Consider the following 20,038-nt stretch of genomic DNA (forward strand, 5'->3'; position numbering starts at 1 on the left):
ATCTAAGTTAGATGGAAAGAGTCCTCACTGATAAACTGTGCATCCTGCACAGGTTAATCTGGGACATTACATTTTATAAACTTGCATTAAGCCCTGTTTCCCAAAGCGTTACTCAATTTTTATAGAAAGTAATTGGTTATTTTGTTTCCATGGTTACAGGTTGATGATGCAACAGAGGCGGAGAAGAAGCGACTTGAGCAAGACAAGCAGCAGACGTTAGAGACAATGCAAGCGAAACACAGACTGGAGGCGGAGAGAATAAGAGAGGAGGCAGAGCAGAAACACAGGCAGAAACTTCAGGAGTTGAGAGAGGAGCTGACTGAGAGCCATGAGAAGGTAGGTGGAAGTGACTGAATATTTGGCCTATACGAGACATAGCAGCTTAAACTTGACAAGTTGAGGGATGAACTGATAGCCATGAAAAGGTAGGTTCGACAATCAAAGCAGCTGAACTATAGACTGAGACTGTAAGAAGACCTGATAGTGAGCCTGGATAGGAAGTTAGAATGTACCATTTGTGATTTTATATCCTGCCAGATTTTATTGGAAAATGAAATGTGATAACTTCGACAGTTTTAGTTTCTTTTGGTAGTTTCTGTTGCTTGGTCTAGCAAAATCCTAGGTCATATTAATAAATAATTGAGCTTAAACAATAAAAAAAGATTTTTGCTTGCATGATGATAATTTTTTTATCTTAAAGAATTTGGTCAATACAATTGAAAGTTACAAATTATGATTTAAATCTTTAAAGCATAGTTAAATCATTTGGATGTACTATCCAAATTTTGTTTGGATCCTATATACAATCATCTTTAATTGAACGAAGCATTCAAATGTAAATATATGAGTTGCGTTTTGGTAAAACTGGGCTTAATGCCTGTTTAATAAAAGAGTCATATCAAAGTCAACACATGCTCACCAGTGATGACTTTTTCTGACTGAAAGGGATTTTGGACTTCTTTTTAAAGGAAAATTCCATAAATGCATCTAGTATCCTCCCTGATAAGCATGTGCGCACTACACAGGCTAGTCTGGAATGACACTTTACGCACATGCATTAAGCCCAGTTTTCCAAGAAGGCTGCTCATATTTGTTTTCCCCAGAACCTGAAACGAATGAAGGAGGATCTTGCCCATATCCAAGAGCAGGAGAAAGAACAAATGAAGCAAGAGCTAGAAGGGGCCAAGAAACGCCAAGAGGCCATTAATGACATGGAAAAAGGGGTAGGTGCCACTTTGTTATCATGCAGACATTGGATCCTACACACTGTTGTTGGTACTCTTAAACCCTTTGCCACTCAAAAACAAACTTTGACACTTTTGAAGTCCCTTAGAAAATCAAATTTAATTTAAATTTAAGACCTTTCTTTCAAGATTCAAATTTTAAAGCCTTCATTTTTAACCCTAGGATACTGATAAGCAGTGAACAGCATAAAACCTGAACAGACTGGGAGTTACTTGCAGGCTATTTTGGTTCTATAGACCACTTGACAAGTGACGTCGCGCGCACCTGCAAAGTTTAGACTCCGCCCACTGGTTGGCAAAAAGAGGTGGAATTCATATAAGCGCATATAGAGAAGGTTGACAAAATCATCGTTTTTAATGATAATCATGCACATATCAAATATACCGGTAACTTTACTAATTATGTCTATATAAAACATTAGCATGCAAGGGAATGCATCTTTGGAACGGTTATATTGTTGTTATTATTAGTTTTTACTCACAACGAACTCGGGAGTGGAACACAATCCATACATGCCATAATTTTTCAGACCAATTCCGGGACATTGAGTTAAATTGTCCGGGACTTTTGCCGATTTTCCGGGACATGTATAAAATGTAGCGATATATATAGACATATGCATTTTTGGTATGTTTTTTGTTTCGCGTCGTTAATTGCAAAAGTTCGAAAGCCGATTCGAAATACATTTGATCTATGAACGTCAATTTAAACATTACTACTTCCGTTACTAGATACAAGACACGTGTTTTCAGTGTAAGCGTTCTAAACATAGATGGTGACGTCACTGCGTTATTGTTATCAAGACCGGTGTGTAACGCGTAGTTGTTGATGTGCCTTTATTCATCTATAACATTAATATAATAAAAAGGATGACGTTTGTATATGCTTACTTTTTTACTCAGCTTCTTTGTCGGTTAAACGTGCGAACATAAACTGCTTTTATTTTTTTACTCAGCGATGTTGGACTTCCGATGTGTGAACAACTATCATTTGCCCTTACGCAGCAGGAAATAATGACGTAGTAGATTAAAGTCAATTAACAACCACATTAAACAATGCCGCCTTTTCGGTTTGACCGCGAACGTGAGACGATCGATATGATAACAGGACCCCTGTTAATTGATCGATTTTGACACGTAGCGTAGTCTGCCTATTCGGGTAGGCATTGTCATGGAGACGCTGCAGATATACACAGATTCGAGGTGTCGTTAAGCCTAAGATAAGGTACATGTATATATGGATTTTGTACATTCCGGGACATTTGACAGATTTCCGGGACAGCGGGACAAGTTCTTCATTTCCGGGACTGTCCCGGACAATCCGGGACGTATGGCATGTATGCACAATCTAAGAGCTTGATATGTGGTTACCACAAAAATCACTGGCACTTCTTCATGACCATTTTTAGTTTTGAAAAAATCTCAGAAATTGAAATTCTTTCAGAATAGACCAGTTCATGCGTGACGTCACGCGCACCTGCGTGTTTACATCCAGGCTATATTGGTAGTCAAAAGAAAGACACAATCAATGGGGAGAAATAGAGCGTGATCAGTTAAATTTTAACGATTATATTTCGATTTGATTTTTCAACATGCCAACAAATTTTTCTACGTTACTGAAACAAATAAGATTGAACGCAATGAATAAATAGATCAATTCCAAATAAAGAACATTTACAAATTAACCATAATGGTATTTGTCTGGGCAGGGACTTTTACCCTGGTCCGGGAAAACTAACATGTTGACACATTAAATAAACATTTAATTAAATTAAATGCAAAAGTTTTCATTTGATTGTTTGCATCAATCTTAAAATCGTTTAAGCCTTTGTATTCCGGTGTTTAATTGCCCCTTTGTTCTGCCTAATCCGATTATCTCGTTTTGATCAGATATTGTCCAGACCTAACTAACAACATGGTGTCATAAATCACACTAGGTGGCAGATGACAGTCTGGTCATTAAACGCAATTGATGATGCCACCATGTCTTCATTCTGGTAGTATTAAGTAACTAGGCATTTGGTTGAATAAATTTACCATCGACATACTTAACAGTTGCTTAAATTGACCTTTCGACAGCGAGAGTGAAGCCACGCCCACCGATTTCAAGGGGGGTCACTCCGCCGAAGTCCGTCATAAAAATGGCTACGCGAATCGGCCGCATAAGTGAACCAAAAAGGCCTCATGGTATACCAGAAAGGCCATACACTAGTTTTTATTATCATTGAATAGTGGTGCTGAATATAATTATCATATCTATTAAATAGTCAAAACTTTTTTATTAGTCTACTTAAAAGCCGTTAAATTTATCATCAAAGTCGGCAAAATTATCGCCAATTATCGCATACAGTATGAATTGTTCGTTAGTCACAATATTTTTCCTTGAGTAATAGATGTTTCAGTTTTTTAATTAAAAGCCGTTAATTTTTGCAACCGATGGCAACATCGCAAATGTGGCACAGGTAAGTAAATTTATTATAATAGAAGACGAAGAACGTTTCTATTGAAATCCGATATAACACATATCTACAATGCGTTTGGTCAAAATGACCCATGCGCATTGTTATACTCGTATAACAAAGTCAAAGTCGTCAAAAAAGTAACATACACAATATATTATTATATATTATTATTTCCTCGAAAACTATCTTCTGCAATGTTTAAAATATAAAAAGTTGAAAGAATTTTCATGTACAAAAAAACTCGCTAATCAGACCGGGTTTTCAAAGGGTCATTCACAGTTTGCGGCATCTGTTTTGATAACGGATTAGTAGAAAGCCCACATATGGTGTAAAATGACACTTATTGGCCCCTATTGATAATTACTTGCGCATTTGAAAATAGTTTCTTAACTTACATTAAATTTGGAAGACTTAAACCGAAAGAAATAAAAAATGTTTTATTCTATGTGATATTATTAAAAATAATAACTGATTGTCTTTATTATTACGATTTCATTAGCATTAAAAAAATCTAGCAAAGTTTATAATGTCTTATTTATTTGCCGACTGCATTAGAATGTCAAATTTATTTAACGTTGGCCACCTTTGAAAAATGGTTTTAAATGTTCCTTTCTAATTTGTCTATATAGAGGATAAACAAGTACAAAGTTATACTCTTTTTTATAACGTGTCCGTTGCAAAACTTACATTTTCTATTTTCGCGTAGTATCTTATTATAACGACTGTGTTTTGCTTTCGGGCGATCGCTTAATATGTTGAGATTAAGCTGTTCGTGTGGACGACCACAAAGACGAATCCAACGTTTGAATTTTTCAAGATTAGTACCCGGTTGAGGGAACGGAAAAAACGTACTTCCATCTTTTAACCGTTCTGGATACCTTGTGTCTGAATAACAAGTGCCATAACAGCACCTTTCAACCATTTTCTTTGTTTAAAACACAGAATTACGTATAAGCTTATGTGTCGGACAACGGCGAGTTTGACGGACAAAATGGCGGATAGTAACGGGCCTAATCTATGCTGTAATCTGATTGGTTAATAAGCCTGTCAATCAATCGGCTGTCGAAAGGTCAATTAGATATGTTTCTTTTCGATTTATTGACTAAACAAGTCTCGTTATCCATATGCTTTGCGTTAGCTGTAAGCAATGCTTTTGACTACCAGTGCATTGCGCATGCGCGAAAATCAGGAATCAAAACAATAACAATGAACTTGTCTATAAATTAAATTTAATGAACGAAAACAAATAAGGATGAAAACAAACAACCAATAGGTCTATTTTCTGTACGCAACATAGGATAACTGATTTGAACCTTTATGTCTGAAAAAACATACCTTGTTACACATTGAATAAATTCCCTTGACTAATGTAATTGTTTTATTTAATTGTTCACACTAATTTTGACACTCTTAGTTGCAGCTTTTATATCCTGGTGTTTAATTGCACCTCTGTTCATCACAAACCGATTATCTCGTTATGATAATGTCCAGACAATTACAAAGAAAACATGGTGTCATAAAGTAAAACCCAGGGACCTAAACTTGGGTCCCTGAATAAACCACATGTGGCAGACGAGTGTCTGGTCATTAAACACAAGTTACAATACCTCCATGTCATCTCTTGGCATATTGAGCAGTCATTTAAGCCAAATTTTAAAGCTAAAATACTGAACAGTGACTTCAATAAAATATTTTAACATTTAAAAAATGAAGACATTTGTCGGAAATGGATTAACAGGAACCATATATATATTAGGCATTTTAATCATAATAATACATTGCTTAACAACTATACATTTAAAATATTGTGCAATTTTACTGCTATGCAAGTAAGGTATTTAACGGGTACAGGCAAAAGTAAACTCAACTATTATGTGTTAAGCGTGTACATTACTGCAGTGTACGAAACACCATCATGAACAAAAGCAATCACGATAGGGTAAAACATAATTGCGTTAAATAAATTAAATATATGCATTTATCATAAAATGCTATATTTTTATCACTCCCTATTACTAGTAAAGAGATTTCAATATACATGCAAAGACAGTTCAATTTGCATAATGCAGGGTTTTTCCATTTGTATGCTAAATTGTATTAATATTGTCATTTAATGTAAAAGAAAATCACCACAATACTTAAAAATTGTAATGTATTACGCTTTTTAGGGCTTTGTTTTATATTAAATGCACCTCCGACACTATCGATCGCTGATGAAAAATAACACTATCCACACCACTTACAATTATAATGAAATTAATACATTTTTATTATTGTTGAAATATAATTTATTTAATTCAGAAAGAACACGGCTAATTTATTGTTTTGTTTTGTGGAATTGTCAGTATTTAGTCTTCCGATCACGTTTACTCTATGCTTATAACTACTTCGTATTTTTATGACGAGGAAATTTGATTTGTGTATATACATCTATTTGGTACTAAAGATGATATATTTGCACTATATTTTAAGAGTTTTAATGTTTATTTCGGTCTTATTACCAATTTATTGACTAAACAAGAGCCCTTTATACATGTTTTACATTACTGTAACCAGTGTTTTTGCCAACCAGTGAGTGTGCATGCTCAGAAATCCCGAATGTAAACAATAACATTCAACTGGTCTATACTGGTTGCATATAGCTGTTTCCCTTTGGGTCTGAGCAGAAAATGGTAAATTTAACCTTTGGTGAATTAAGTTTCTAGGTTATTTTGAATGCACAGTGTGTTTTTAGCTCATCTTTTTTTTGAAAAAAAAATATGAGCTATTGTCATCACCTTGGCGTCGGCGTTGGCGTCCGCGTCCGGTTAAGTTTTGCGTTTAGGTCCACTTTTCTCAGAAAGTATCAATGCTATTGCATTCAAACTTGGTACACTTACTTACTATCATGAGGGGACTGGGCAGGCAAAGTTAGATAACTCTGGCATGGATTTTGACAGAATTGTGTGCCCTTTTTATACTTAGAAAATTGAAAATTTTGGTTAAGTTTTGCGTTTAGGTCCACTTTTCTCAAAAAGTATCAATGCTATTGCATTCAAACTTGGTACACTTACATACTATGATGAGGGGACTGGGCAGGCAAAGTTAGATAACTCTTGCGTGCATTTTGACAGAATTATTTGCCCTTTTTATACTTAGAAAATTGAAAATTTTGGTTAAGTTTTGTTTAGGTCCATTTTATTCCTTAAGTATCAAAGCTATTGCTTTCATACTTGCAACACTTACTAACTATCATAAGGGGACTGTGCAGGCAAAGTAATGTAACTCTGACTGGCATTTTGACAGAATTATGTGCCCTTTTTATACTTAGAAAATTGAAAAAAAAAATAAGTTTTGTGTTTAGGTCCACTTTATTCCTACAGTATCAAAGCTATTGCTTTCATACTTGCAACACTTATTAACTATCATAAGGGGACTGTGCAGGCAAAGTTATGTAACTCTGACTGGCATTTGTACGGAATTATGGGCCCTTTATACTTAGAAAATTGAAAGTTTGGTCAAGTTTTGTGTTTTGGTTCACTTTACCCCTAAAGTATCATAGATATTGCTTTCATACTTTGAACACTCGCAAACTATCATAAGGCTACAGTAAAAGGACAAGTTGCATAACTTTGGTTGTCATTTTTACGGAATTATGGCCCTTTTTTGACTTAGCAACTTTGAATATGTGGTTAAATTTTGTGTTTCGATCCACTTTACTTCTTAAGTATCAAGGCTATTGCTTTCAAACTTCAAATACTTTCATGCTATCATGAGGTTACTGTACCTGGCAAGTTGAATTTTAGCTTGACCTTTGAATGACCTTGACTCTCAAGTTCAAATTATTAAATTTTGCTTAAATTGCCATAACTTCTTTATTTATGATTAGATTTGATTGATACTTTGACAAAACTGCTCTTACCTGACATACCACAATAGACTCCACCCAAACCATCCTCCGTGCCCTCTCCCCCCCCCCCCTCCCCCCCCTCCCCTCCCCCTATTTTTTTTTTTTTTAAGATTATCTCACAAATGACCACCACACCCTCACACTATACCCCCCCCACCCCACCCCCCCCCCAATTTTTTTTTTGAAACGGTTAAACAACACAAATATTTATTTTTATTATTTTATGTTTGAAATAGCATTTACCACAATAGACTCCACCCAAACCATCCCCCGTGCCCTCCCCCCCACCCCCTCCCCCCCCCTTAATTTTTTTTTTTAAAGATAATCTCACAAATGACCACCACACCCTCACACTATACCCCCCCCCCACCCCACCCCCCCAAATTTATTTTTTAATGTTGAAAAAACACAAATATTTATTTTTATTATTTTATGTTTGAAATACCGTCCAACCATCGCACCCAAGAACCCCCTCCCCCCAACCCGAATCTCCCCCCCCCCCCTAATTTTTTTTTTTTTTTTAAGATCATCTCACAAATTACCACCACACCCTCACACTATACTCCACCCCCCCACCCCACCCCCCAATTTGTAATTTTTTTTTTGAAACGGTTAAAAAACACAAATATTTATTTTTATTATTTTATGTTTGAAATACTGTCCAACCATCGCACCCAAGAATCCACCCCCCCCCCCCCCCCACCCCGATTTTTTTTTTTTTCGCATTTTTGGAAGATAATGTAATAAATGTCCACACCCGCACACTATACACCCCACTTCACTCCACCCCTCCTTCCTTTGTGATTGAAAATGAGAGTCCCTTCACCTTTAAAAAGAAAATAGATGAGCGGTCTGCACCCGCAAGGCGGTGCTCTTGTTTTATGCCCCTGGTAGGGTGGCATATAGCAGTTGAACTGTCCGTCAGTATGTCAGTCTGTCCGCCCGTCCGAAAACTTTAATGGTCATTACTTTTTCAATATTGAAGATAGCAACTTGATATTTGGCATGCATGTGCATCTCATGTGTGTATGTCAGTCTGTCCATCCTTCCGAAAAAAAAACTTTAACGTTGGCCATAACTTTTGCATTATTGAAGATAGAAACTTATATTTGGCATGCATGTGTATCTCATGAAGCTGCACATTTTGAGTGGTGGCAGGTCAAGGTCATCCTTCAAGGTCAAGGAAAAAAAAAAAAATTCAAAGCGGCGCAATAGGGGGCATAGTGTTTCTGACGAACACATCTCTTGTTCAATATTGAATATAGCAACTTGATATTTGGCATGCATGTGTATCTCGTGGAGCTGCACATTTTGAAAGGTCAAGGTCATCCTTCAAGGTCAAAGGTCAAACATATGGCGTCCGTCCGTCTGAAAACTAACATTCGCCATAACTTTTTTATGCCCCCGAAGGGTGGCATATAGATTTTTAACTGTCTGTAAGTCTGTCCGTCTGTCTGTTCGTCAGTCAGTCTGTCCTTCAGTCCGTCCGAAAACTTTAACATTGCCCATAACTTTTGCAATATTGAAGATAGCAACTTGATATTTGGCATGCATGTGTATCTCATGGAGCTGCACATTTTGAGTAGTGAAAGGTCAAGGTCATCCTTCTAGGTCAAGGTCAAAGGTCAAATATTGCAATATTGAAGATAGCATCTCGATATTTGGCATGCATGCGTATCTCATGGAGCTGCACATTTTGAGTGATGAAAGGTCAAGGTCATCCTTCAAGGTCAAGGTCAAATTTTGCAATATTGAAGATAGCAACTCGATATTTGGCACGCATGTTTATCTCATGGAGCTGCACACTTTGAGTGGTTAAAGGTCAAGGTCATCCTTCAGGGTCAAAGGTCAAATATATGGCTTCAAAGCGGCGCAGTAGGGGGCATTGTGTTTCACGAACACAGCTCGTTTCATTCAAAATCGGGTCCGGTAATCGGACCCATTCCCAATTGGAAAAAGTATATGTTTTTCCCAAATGGGAGCTGAACATTCCTAATGGAAGTTTTTTTTTGTAAATCTCAATATTTTGTTTATCTCCCATCCATATAAGTTCAACCTTAGAATAGTAAATTAAATACTGAACACACTTGTATCCTCAATTTTGAAGCATTTTGAAGCAAAACAACAACAACACTAATATCCCACTTTTAGTCAAAATGCCGCGAATTTTCCCAATCCAAAGGGACTCGGCTCCATTCCCAAAATGGTAAAAAAAAACACTGACAGACATGGGTTCCTGCAGAAATGCAATTAATTCCAGCAAATATGCTGATTATTCTGGTATTTTCATTTATGATGTAGGCATAACCTTAATACCAGTTTATATATTGCTTGGTTGAGTGGCATATGAATTCATCAGGCAAACTGGCAGTGCTTATTAAATAGTCTACACAAATATTTGAAAACAAAGCATTTCTTATTGTTAACATGTGGATAAACATGCCCCTTATTTCCCAAATCCACAGCTGGAGGAGGTGCTTGGAGAACGGAAGCAGGAGTTGAGGGACCAGCATCAGAAGGAGTTGAGAAAGATACAGGAGGAACATGGTGCACAGCTTAAACGGCTCAGGGACGAGCACGCAGATAAGGTAGATGACAGTCTCATGTTAATAGATCCTTAACAACTTGTGTTTCTGACTTTCATGTTAAGGCTATTGTACTTCAAGGTTGTTTGATCCCAATTTTTTCTGTGTTGGTTGTTTGATCCCCTTGGATTGTGATTGTTAACACTCTTGAGGCCACATTTATTTTCAGATCTTCTTAAAACTTCATAAGAAAATTAGCCCCAATGATATTTTGGCAATTTGGAAAATGGGACCGGTTGGTTGAAAAACATAGCTGCCATGGGTGGGGCTTATTTCCTTATATGGCTATAGTAAAATCTTGTTAACACTCTAGTTTCTTCTTCAGGAAAAAGATGAGAAAAAGTTGCTAGAGCAAAATATGGATGCTGAGCGGCGTCGACTTCAGAAACAGCAGGAGAAAGATCTGGATGAGCTGAAAAGAGAGTTCACGAGAAAGAAGGACACCTTGGCTGAACAGCTGGAAGATGAGGTGGGTCAAAGGAAGACCTGTCGGAATCTAAATCATTGCCCTCTATAATCTCTTTACAAAAAGTTTTTTGTTTGAGCAACTCTAACTTAACCCTTTACCGCTTAGACGCCTTCATAGTTGCTTATGAAATCAAATTAATAATTAAAGGCTTTTCTTTTTAAATTCAAGTTTTAAAGGCTTCATTTCCAATCCTAAGATACTGATGAGCAGCAAACAGCAAAAAGAATTAACAGTCTGTTCTGGTTACTTGCAGGCTGTTATGGTTTTATGCTGGTTGCATTGAGCCATTCAATTTGGCTTTTGAGTGGAAAATGGTTAGGCATCGCCCTCTATAGCCATAATAAAGGAAAATGTTTTTCTCTTAACCCTACCATAACTAGTGTAAACTAATTTACCTTAAGTATTTAGATATCATATCTTTCCATAAAATCTAGCTGTTAAATGTTAGTTTTTAAAAGGCTTAAATATATGTAAAAAAAAGTGAAAATACTGTCTACCCTAATTTGTCTGAGCCCATTTTCCTGCTGCAACTGTGTGACATGTTCGTACCTTCCAGGCAGGGGGTATGTTGGAGTTAAAAGGCCAGGGCATTGTGATTGCATTTTTTTATGTTTTTTTATTAAAAAATCAATAGCAAATTCTTACCATACCCTTTCAACAATAGTGCAGGCGCGTTCTGAGAAAACTGGGCTTAATGCATGTGCGTAAAGTGTCGTCCAGGTCTAATGCATGTGCGTAGTGTTGTTCCAGATCAGCCTGTGCAGTCTGCACAGGGTAATCAGGGATGACACTTTCCGCCTAAACTGGATTTTGCTAAGAAGAGACTTTCTATAAATGGAAAATACAATAAAAGCAGAAAGTGTTGCCCCTGATTAGCCTGTGCGTACAGCACAGGCTAATCTGGGACTTCATTTTATGCACATGCATTTAACCCTTTTGTCACAAAGTACGGCCAGAATGTAAAAGATATTTTTGTATTTCATTGCTTTTAGTTGGTGTTAATGTAGAGTCCCTGTGTTTTACTTGCAATTAAATTTTTCGAAAATGAGGATTTTTTTCAGAATTTGTGAGTAATTAAAGAAAAGGTCATTAAAAAATAGGTTTTGAATGCCAACAAAATAAATTGAGTGTTGTTTTATGAAAACTGGGCTTAATGCTTGTGTGTCAAGTGTCGTCCTATATTAGCCATGCAGGCTGCTTAGTCTAATTAGGGATTACACTCTCAACCTGAACTGGACTTTTGTTCAGAATAGACTTCTTTTAAATGAAAAATTCCATATAAGCTGAAAGTGTTGTCCCAGATTAGTCTGTTGGGAGTTTACAGGCTAATCAGTGGCAACACTTTAGACACATGCATTACGCCCAGTTTTCCCAGATGAAGGCTGTACTAAATATATTTGTCCAACTGTGCTGTCTTCAGCTCCGAGATTTAGGAGTAGAGCAGGTTATTAGGAAGGAGCAGGCTTTTCTACAGTTAGAAAAAGAGGTGACTGCATGGTTGGTGTTGTAGAAAGGCCCATGTATGGAGCATCTCACTGCAGCATGTCGATAACACTGTTGTCAACATAAAGTTCTCATTCCTTGTTCGATTTCATGTTTGAGTTAAGATTGATTATGTTGTGGTGCATCCATTCCTTACCTGTTGTTTTTTTCTGATTTCTTTTATGGTTTAATTATTCACTTGAGGTATTTTGTATTCAACTGTTTCACGAGTTGCATTTACGTATGGTATGCATGTCAACACTAAGTATCTTAGAAAAGTATGATGGATATAGACGTGAAAAAGTTTGCTTTGATTGACAAATTCTATTGATGTCATTTGGAGTAGGCTTATGAAATCTCAGTGGTGTGATAATTATGTGTATGCATTACAATCATGCTCTTAAAATTTCTTCTGTTCCCATATTTTCTAGTTTGTCCAGGGGTGTGATTTTTCCTCGGATCCGTGGATTTCCGCGGATCAGGTTGTCCGGGGTCATTTCCGCGATTCGCGTAAATTTGACAAAAAATTGGGTGAAAGTAAGACTGAATCTGCGGATGTATTTCATAAGGGGCCCGAAAAATCCGTGGCCTGGAAAACCTCTCTATTACACTGGTATTCTGTCTTAGCATTTTTTTAAACGAGCCATGTCATTGGCTGTCGTTTCCCAACTTTCCAATTAAAATCGGTCTTTTAAAATGTGTTTCATATTTCTTTGCTGATTCGATTGCAAATGGCGCCTTTGCGAAGCGTTAATGAAAACGGATGAACGAATCTCACAAATTCTCGGAGATTTAACAATAATTCAAAAACAAATTTAAATGGGAAATGGAAGAAACAACACTGGATATAAATCATTAAGCGATTCCACTTTGTGAATCGGTATGGAAGATAGACTGTCTTGGTAAGGCTGAAGTCATATTCTATTCATGTGAAAAAATATTGAACTACGTAAACTGTGGTAAAATTTAAATTGTCGTTAGATGAACACTGTAACATCGTTGACCTTATGTAGAATTTAAAGGCATTGAGCTCAAACGAAAGATTGCCGTCATCGTTCACAGGTATCGGAATACTCTTTGATTTTGATGACAGTTATTACTAGTGACTTTGCATAACATGTTTAGTGATTTTAAAAAGATTTTCATAAAAAAATCTTGTTGATACGTTTAAAATGGTTGTTATTTAAATGTCTGATTTAAGGTTTGTCATTGCGTTATGCACGCGATTCGGGTAGTCAAAATCAGTCTACAGAATTTTCCTCCCCTCAGACTTCACCTCAATCACACCCCTGTTGTCTTAGCTGGTCAGAATTCTTATACTATGGCTTGCAAGCAAAATGTGTACCAATTCCTCCTTCATTGACCACCCTGTATAAAATACAACTGACCAAACCTGGTTTAAACTTACTAGTTTAAAGCAAAAGCGCTTGAGCTTATATTGATCTCTGTTTCAATGATAAAGCATAACTTCTTTAACAGGAGGAGCATCAATAAATCAAGAACCTACAGAAGCTCAAACAAATTTCAAAGTACCAGCAATATCCTAAATACTTTCATAAGAATTTCCATCTGTTAGTTTAGCATTGGTAATTCAATATCTCCAGCACATGTGTCTGTTCCTAAACCTATGTGAAATTGAAATTGACCCATGTCCCCATGCTGTAATGGCTATGGTGGTTGCCTAGCAACCTGGAGGTCACGGGTTCAATCACCTCTATGGGAATGTTCTTTAGATTTCCCCCATTGACACTAATTACTGGTTCTAGGCCCAGGAAATGGACTTAAGAGTGTTTCAAATAAGTAGTAAATACTTTATATGCAATCAAGCTAAAATAAATAGGTTTAAACTAAATTGACCCTTCATCAAGGAGGCTATGCACCTGTTTGTAAAAACTGTCTGACTGGGGTTAATGAATTGCACTGTGTGATAGCTATGAACAGATTAAGGGGATTGGTTTTCAATCATGTCCGGAAGAAATTAATTACTGTACAAATTATATACTTCTACCTTTATGAACTTAATTATCTTAAACATTGGTCTATACATTTAAAAAGAAATTATAATACTGTAAACTTAGAAATTGAATTGCACTTATACTTATGTATAAACATGTTGTATTATAATTGTTTATTTTGACTACTTATACTTTGGTAGTTAAACATTTTAGTTAATGATTCAAACGTTTGGATATGGTGACCTCAATAACTTGAGACCCTGAATAAATCAAGCATTTCTGTCATTTCTGTGTGACCTTGAGTTAAAGAAGTTGACATAAACCAGGTATTTAAAAAAAATGTTCTGAAAGATATATATAACAATAATTTTTTATGCCTGTGGATTTAGATAAGGGGACAGTACATATGAAGTTGTGGAAGCTGGGGGGGGGGGGGGCAGGGGTTATTCAGGGTGGTCTTTGCTATTGGGAAATTATGCATGATTGGGAAAAAAAGTTACTGTTGTATTTCATATGTTGATGCATGTTCTGTACTGGGGCTATAGATTTTAAGGAATCTATTTTGTATGCATTCCTTCAATTAAATGTAAGTCACGAAGTAGTTCAAGTGTTCTTAGCAAAGCAATAGTCTGGACCAACATTCTTTTTATAACGATTTTAAATGGTTTCAGTTAATTTTGTCAGTTCTTGGTTGTGTTTAACTTTTCAGAAGTTTAAGAAGTTTAATATGTCCTTTTTATTCCAGAGTTTTGTTTCCGCCACAGGAAGGCAAAAATGTATTTTATTTACCAAACATTTTTAATGATGTATTTATATTATGATTACTTTTGGGCAGTAACTTAATTACATTTCATTCCTATAAAGTTTTATACATTTTGATTTATTAAATAAACATGTAAAAGCTTAAACTTTATTATGCTCCCCCAAAATTTATTTTAAGGGGAGCATATAGTCGCCGCTTTGTCTGTCCGTCCGTGTGTCCGTCCGTGCACAATTTTTGTACGGGCGATTTCTCAGCAACTAATGACTGGAATTCAATGAAACTTTATGGGAAGCTTCAATACTAAGAGGAGATGTGCATATTATCAGCAGGTTCTGGTCTGAGGATTTTTCACAGAGTTATGGCCCTTTGAAATTTTCTATAAAAAAATTCTTGTCCCCCCAACTACTGTGCCCTCAAGTCGTTTCCTTTTATCTGAATATATAGTGCAATATTGTGAAAAAAAAAAAACTTTGGGGAGCATCACCCGTCTCCAACGGTTTCTTGTTTAAGCTAAAATTCCTTCCACTTTTATTTAATGCATCCCTCCTTTATTTACTGATGGCTTGTTTTTTCAATTCACTTTTCTTTTATTTAGTTTAACACTTTTCTTTTTTTACACTTCTCTTTTTTCTTTCTCATTCCTGTACTGAGTAAGTCGTTCCCACAACATAGCTAACTTGTTCCCACAAGTGAGTAAGTTGTCCCTCGAGTAAGTATGTCCTTGGACTGAAATAGAAAAAAGAGGATGCACTTAAAAAAAAGTAGTTTATGTCACATCTATGCAACCATAATTGTTTAGTGCATTGTAACCTCTGTCTCATTCAGGAAGAGGAGCTTCAGGAGAGGAGGGCGGAGTTTGAGAGAAAGAAGGCGGAGATTGAAAAGGCAACCAGGAACCTTGAAACTCAGGTCTGGAACTTTGATCTGAACTACTGAACATATTCATTTTGTTATCATATACTTGTTTATTTTGATTTCCTGTTTGCTTAGATTGACAAACATGCTGTTGATATTGAACATTTATGTAAAATGTGTACAGTTCTAGAACTTTGAACTCTAAATCACAGGTGGCCAAATTAATTATCTGTGTAACAGTTTGTCCCAATTCCTTTGCAATCTTTTGCAACTTTGCCAGTTTGTTCTATATTTGGTATTTAATTTTTTACCAATGCATATGGCAAAAATGGAAAAAGAAAGGCCCTATTGAAATGTATGTTGTTTAAGAGATTTCTAACACAATCTGGTCTAACCCAAACTCCCCTTACAGTGAAGTGAATTTTTGGCTCACCTGTTTACAACATGCTGATTGTGAGGTCTACAATTGTCTGCTGTCTGTGAACTTCTTTCAAACAATATCTATTTCTAAACTTGTGTGCAGATTTTAACAAAACTTGAAATGATCCTTGGGTTAAAGTTTCAAAGTTGTTTAAATAATTCCAGTTTTGAATATTAAAACTTCGAGAAATCACTTAAAACGTAAAGGTCAGTTGTTTAATATTTAGTATGTTACATCATACAGTCGTCTTCAACTATTTTTATGTCCCCCACTATAGTAGTGGGGGACATATTGTTTTTTCCCGTTCTGTTGGTCTGTCTGTTGGTCTGTCTGTTGGTCTGTCTGTTTGCGCCAACTTTAACATTTTGCAATAACTTTTGCTATATTGAAGATAGCAACTTCATATTTGGCATGCATGTGTATCTCATGAAGCTGCACATTTTGAGTGGTGAAAGGTCAAGGTCAAGGTCATCCTTCAAGGTCAGAGGTCAAATATATGTGGCCAAAATCGCTCATTTTATGAATACTTTTGCAATATTGAAGATAGCAACTTGATATTTGGCATGCATGTGTATCTCATGGAGCTGCACATTTTGAGTTGTGAAAGGTCAAGGTCAAGGTCATCCTTCAAGGTCAGAGGTCAATTATATGTGGCCAAAATCGCTCATTTTATGAATACTTTTGCAATATTGAAGATAGCAACTTGATATTTGGCATGCATGTGCATCTCATGGAGCTGCTCATTTTGAGTGGTGAAAGGTCAAGGTCAAGGTCATCCTTCAAGGTCAGAGGTCAAATATATGTGGCCCAAATCGCTTATTTTATTAATACTTTTGCAATATTGAAGATAGCAACTTGATATTTGGCATGCATGTGCATCTCATGGAGCTGCACATTTTGAGTGGTGAAAGGTCAAGGTCAAGGTCATCCTTCACAAGGTCAAGGTCATCCTACAATGTCAAACATCATATAGGGGGACATTGTGTTTCACAAACACATCTTGTTTTTTCAAGTCATGCCCTGGGTTAAAAACTGGCCAAGCCCCAGGGGGTACATGATTTGCATAGACTTATGTTGTGAACTCTTTTTTAAAATCTCTGAAACGTCAATTCCAACAAGCGTACTTTTTTGCCTGTAGCATCATATAATTGTGCTTTACTTACTTTGTTCAAATCATGCTTCTGGGGTCAAAATTGACCATGCCTAGGGCTGTGGGGTTGAATATTGAATTATAAAGCAAAATAAACTTTAAAAATCATCTCTTGAACCACATAAGCATATAGGGACTAAGGGTTGATACTTGTTTTGCGACATCAGATTTTGGTTTTTTGACAAAGGTTGTTGAAATAACCCATTGAGTTCAATATTGGCCATGCCCAATGACACATGTGAGTGGTCTAGGCCTGTCTTGGCCCTGTTGTTTATTAGAGTTACGATTTAAGTTTATCTCACATTAGGTTTTAGCTATCATGTATATGTTAACAAGTGGTTTAAAGTCATTAACTGAAGTTTGCTTCTACCAATCTTGATTAACCTTGAGACATAGCAAACTTTAATAAAGACTTAGATAAGTATTATTTAGGCCATAATGGGTGAAAGTAGGGTCACTGTTACTTAAAAATACAAACAGTTTCAGAGCAATAACTTAAGTCAAGATGTAGACATTGCACATCAATTATGGGTGTTGGTAGCTTACATAAAGATCTAGTATGGCAATTCTTTTGGGGCCAGTAGGGTCAAGGTCAATGTTATTGTTAATAAAAATAGAAAAACAACACACATGGTTTCCAGTAAATAATTTGCATTGCTCCTCTTACTGAAACTTGGGATATAGAAAGCATGCATGGAGATCTAGCTTGGGATTTTGGGGCTGTATGGTCAAGGGTATTGTTACTTAACCCTTTACCACTAAGATGCGCTTTTTTGACGGGTCCGTAGTCTCTTAGAAAATCAAATTAAATAAAAGACTTCTTAATAGATTTTTTAAAGGCTTTATGTTCAACCCTAAAATACTGATGAGCAGCAAACAGATTAAAAGCTGAACAGACTGCAAGTTACTCGAAGGCTGTTCTGGTTTTATTCTGGTTGCAAAAGCTATTTTCATTTTGTTTCTTTTGGAGGAAAGGGTTAAAGTAGAAAAACGGCACATTCTCAATATCAGTACTTTTGATAGAGGTTCACTGAAATTGTGTGTGTAGGTGGCCTACCTTCATGTAGCTTGGGATTTCATATGGGACAAATAAATGTCAAGGTCATTGTTACTAGAAATAGAAAAATGTTTTAAGTTTTTTATGCCCCGAAGGAGGGCACTGTTCGTCTGTCTGTCACAATTTGCGTTTAGGTTTCGAAAAATGCTCATAACTTCCATGTCGCTTCAGATGTAACCTTCATATTTGGTATGAGTGTGTATGGACAAGGCCTTTCCATACGCACACAAATTTTGACTCTTTTGACCTTGACCTTCAACTTTGGGTCCGCGTTTAGGTTTCTAAATCTGCGTTTAGGTTTCAAAATCTGCGTTTAGGTTTCGCAAAATGCTCATTACTTCTATTAAAGTGTTTTTTGGGGGCATATGTCATCCTATGGAGACATCTGTTGTTTGGTCAGTTGGTTAAAGAAATGTCCAGGTCACCAGAACTTAAAATAGGGTAAAAGGTTTCTGCTTAATAACTTTATATTGGATGTATATATTGTGCTTTAATTTGGTATGAACGTAGTTAAAATGTAAACCTAGCTGGGGAAGCTATCTTTAACTATTATGGTTAAGATGAAAATCATTTGTTATACAAATAGAAAAAAATCCACTCACTAGCATGAGCCTTTGCGGGTATTGTTATTAAATGTGTGTTGGTAGCAACCTACATTATGATGTAGCTTGCGATTTCATTTGAAATAAGACGATCAAGGTAATTGATACTTAAAATATGAAAACTGGTGTCTGCTTATTAAATTAAATTTGGATGGAGGTATTATGCTGAAATTGTGTGTGAAGGTAGCTTTCATCAGGGTATGTAGACCCAGCTTGGGATTGCTCAATTATTGAAATAAAAATAATGACTAAAATGTTTAAAAACTGGTTTTGTGGCGTTTCATTTATTCCTTTTCATAATTTGGTTTTCTGTCTATAAAATCCATTTGTTTGCATTGTTGTGTGTGAATTGATAAATGAATATATTTAAATTATTTTGTAGGAGAGAAAGTTGGAGGAAAAAAGACGAAGGTTGAAAGAAGATCTCAACAAGTTTGAAGATGAACAGGAGGTATTTTCCTATTTTTATTACCTTTTCAATAATTTATTCAGAATTTTCATTCAGAATAGAAAAAAATATGCCATTTTGTTTCTGCAGCACACAATTTATTAGCTCCACTGGCCAAAGGCCAGCAGGGCTTATGTCATGGTCAAGTGCCCGTCGTGCGTGCGTCCGTCCGTGCGTGCGTTAACTTTTTGTTCAAACATCTTCTTCTCCTAAAGTACTGGTCCAATTCTGATGAAATTTCTTAGGAATGTTCCTGGGGTGAACCTCTTTCAAATTTGTTCAAATTATGCGCCTGGGGTCAAAGTTGACCCTGCCCCGGGGGTCACAAAATTGAAAGTTTGCTTATATAAGGCCTATTTTGTAAAAACTTTCAAAATCTTCCTGTCCATAACCATTGGGCCTAGGGCTATCAAATTTGGTATGTAGAGACATCTAATAGTCCTCTACCAAATTTGTTCAAATTATGCCCCTGGGGTCAAATTTGACCCTGCCCCGGGGGTCACAAAATTGAACATATGCTTATATAGGGTCTATTTTGTGAAAACTTTACAAATTTTCCCGTCCATAACGATTGGGCCTAGGGCTTCCAAATTAGGTATGTAGTGGCATCTTATAGTCCTCTACCAAGTTTGTTCAAATTATGCCCCTGGGGTCAA

At 36.3% G+C, this 20,038-nt stretch overlaps 1 protein-coding gene across 7 annotated transcripts in view; it reads left to right on the forward strand.

Annotated features, from left to right (window-relative positions):
- Positions 1-20,038, forward strand: part of LOC127867807 (trichohyalin-like) — a 291,013-nt gene that overhangs the window by 46,067 nt on the left and 224,908 nt on the right. For 6 of the 7 annotated variants that reach the window (XR_008043665.1, XR_008043666.1, XM_052409267.1 and 3 more), the window contains 7 exons: positions 160-336; positions 1,104-1,223; positions 10,061-10,183; positions 10,506-10,649; positions 12,070-12,135; positions 15,675-15,758; positions 19,317-19,385. Coding sequence is in view for 5 of the 7 variants with exons in the window: in XM_052409267.1 (XP_052265227.1) it covers positions 160-336; positions 1,104-1,223; positions 10,061-10,183; positions 10,506-10,649; positions 12,070-12,135; positions 15,675-15,758; positions 19,317-19,385 (783 nt within the window). In the remaining 2 variants the exon portion in view is untranslated. The remainder of the gene's footprint in view (positions 1-159; positions 337-1,103; positions 1,224-10,060; positions 10,184-10,505; positions 10,650-12,069; positions 12,136-15,674; positions 15,759-19,316; positions 19,386-20,038) is intronic. The other variant, XM_052409272.1, reaches the window with a different exon arrangement.

Source organism: Dreissena polymorpha, chromosome 2 (genome assembly GCF_020536995.1).
Source record: "Dreissena polymorpha isolate Duluth1 chromosome 2, UMN_Dpol_1.0, whole genome shotgun sequence".
NCBI lineage: Eukaryota > Metazoa > Mollusca > Bivalvia > Myida > Dreissenidae > Dreissena > Dreissena polymorpha.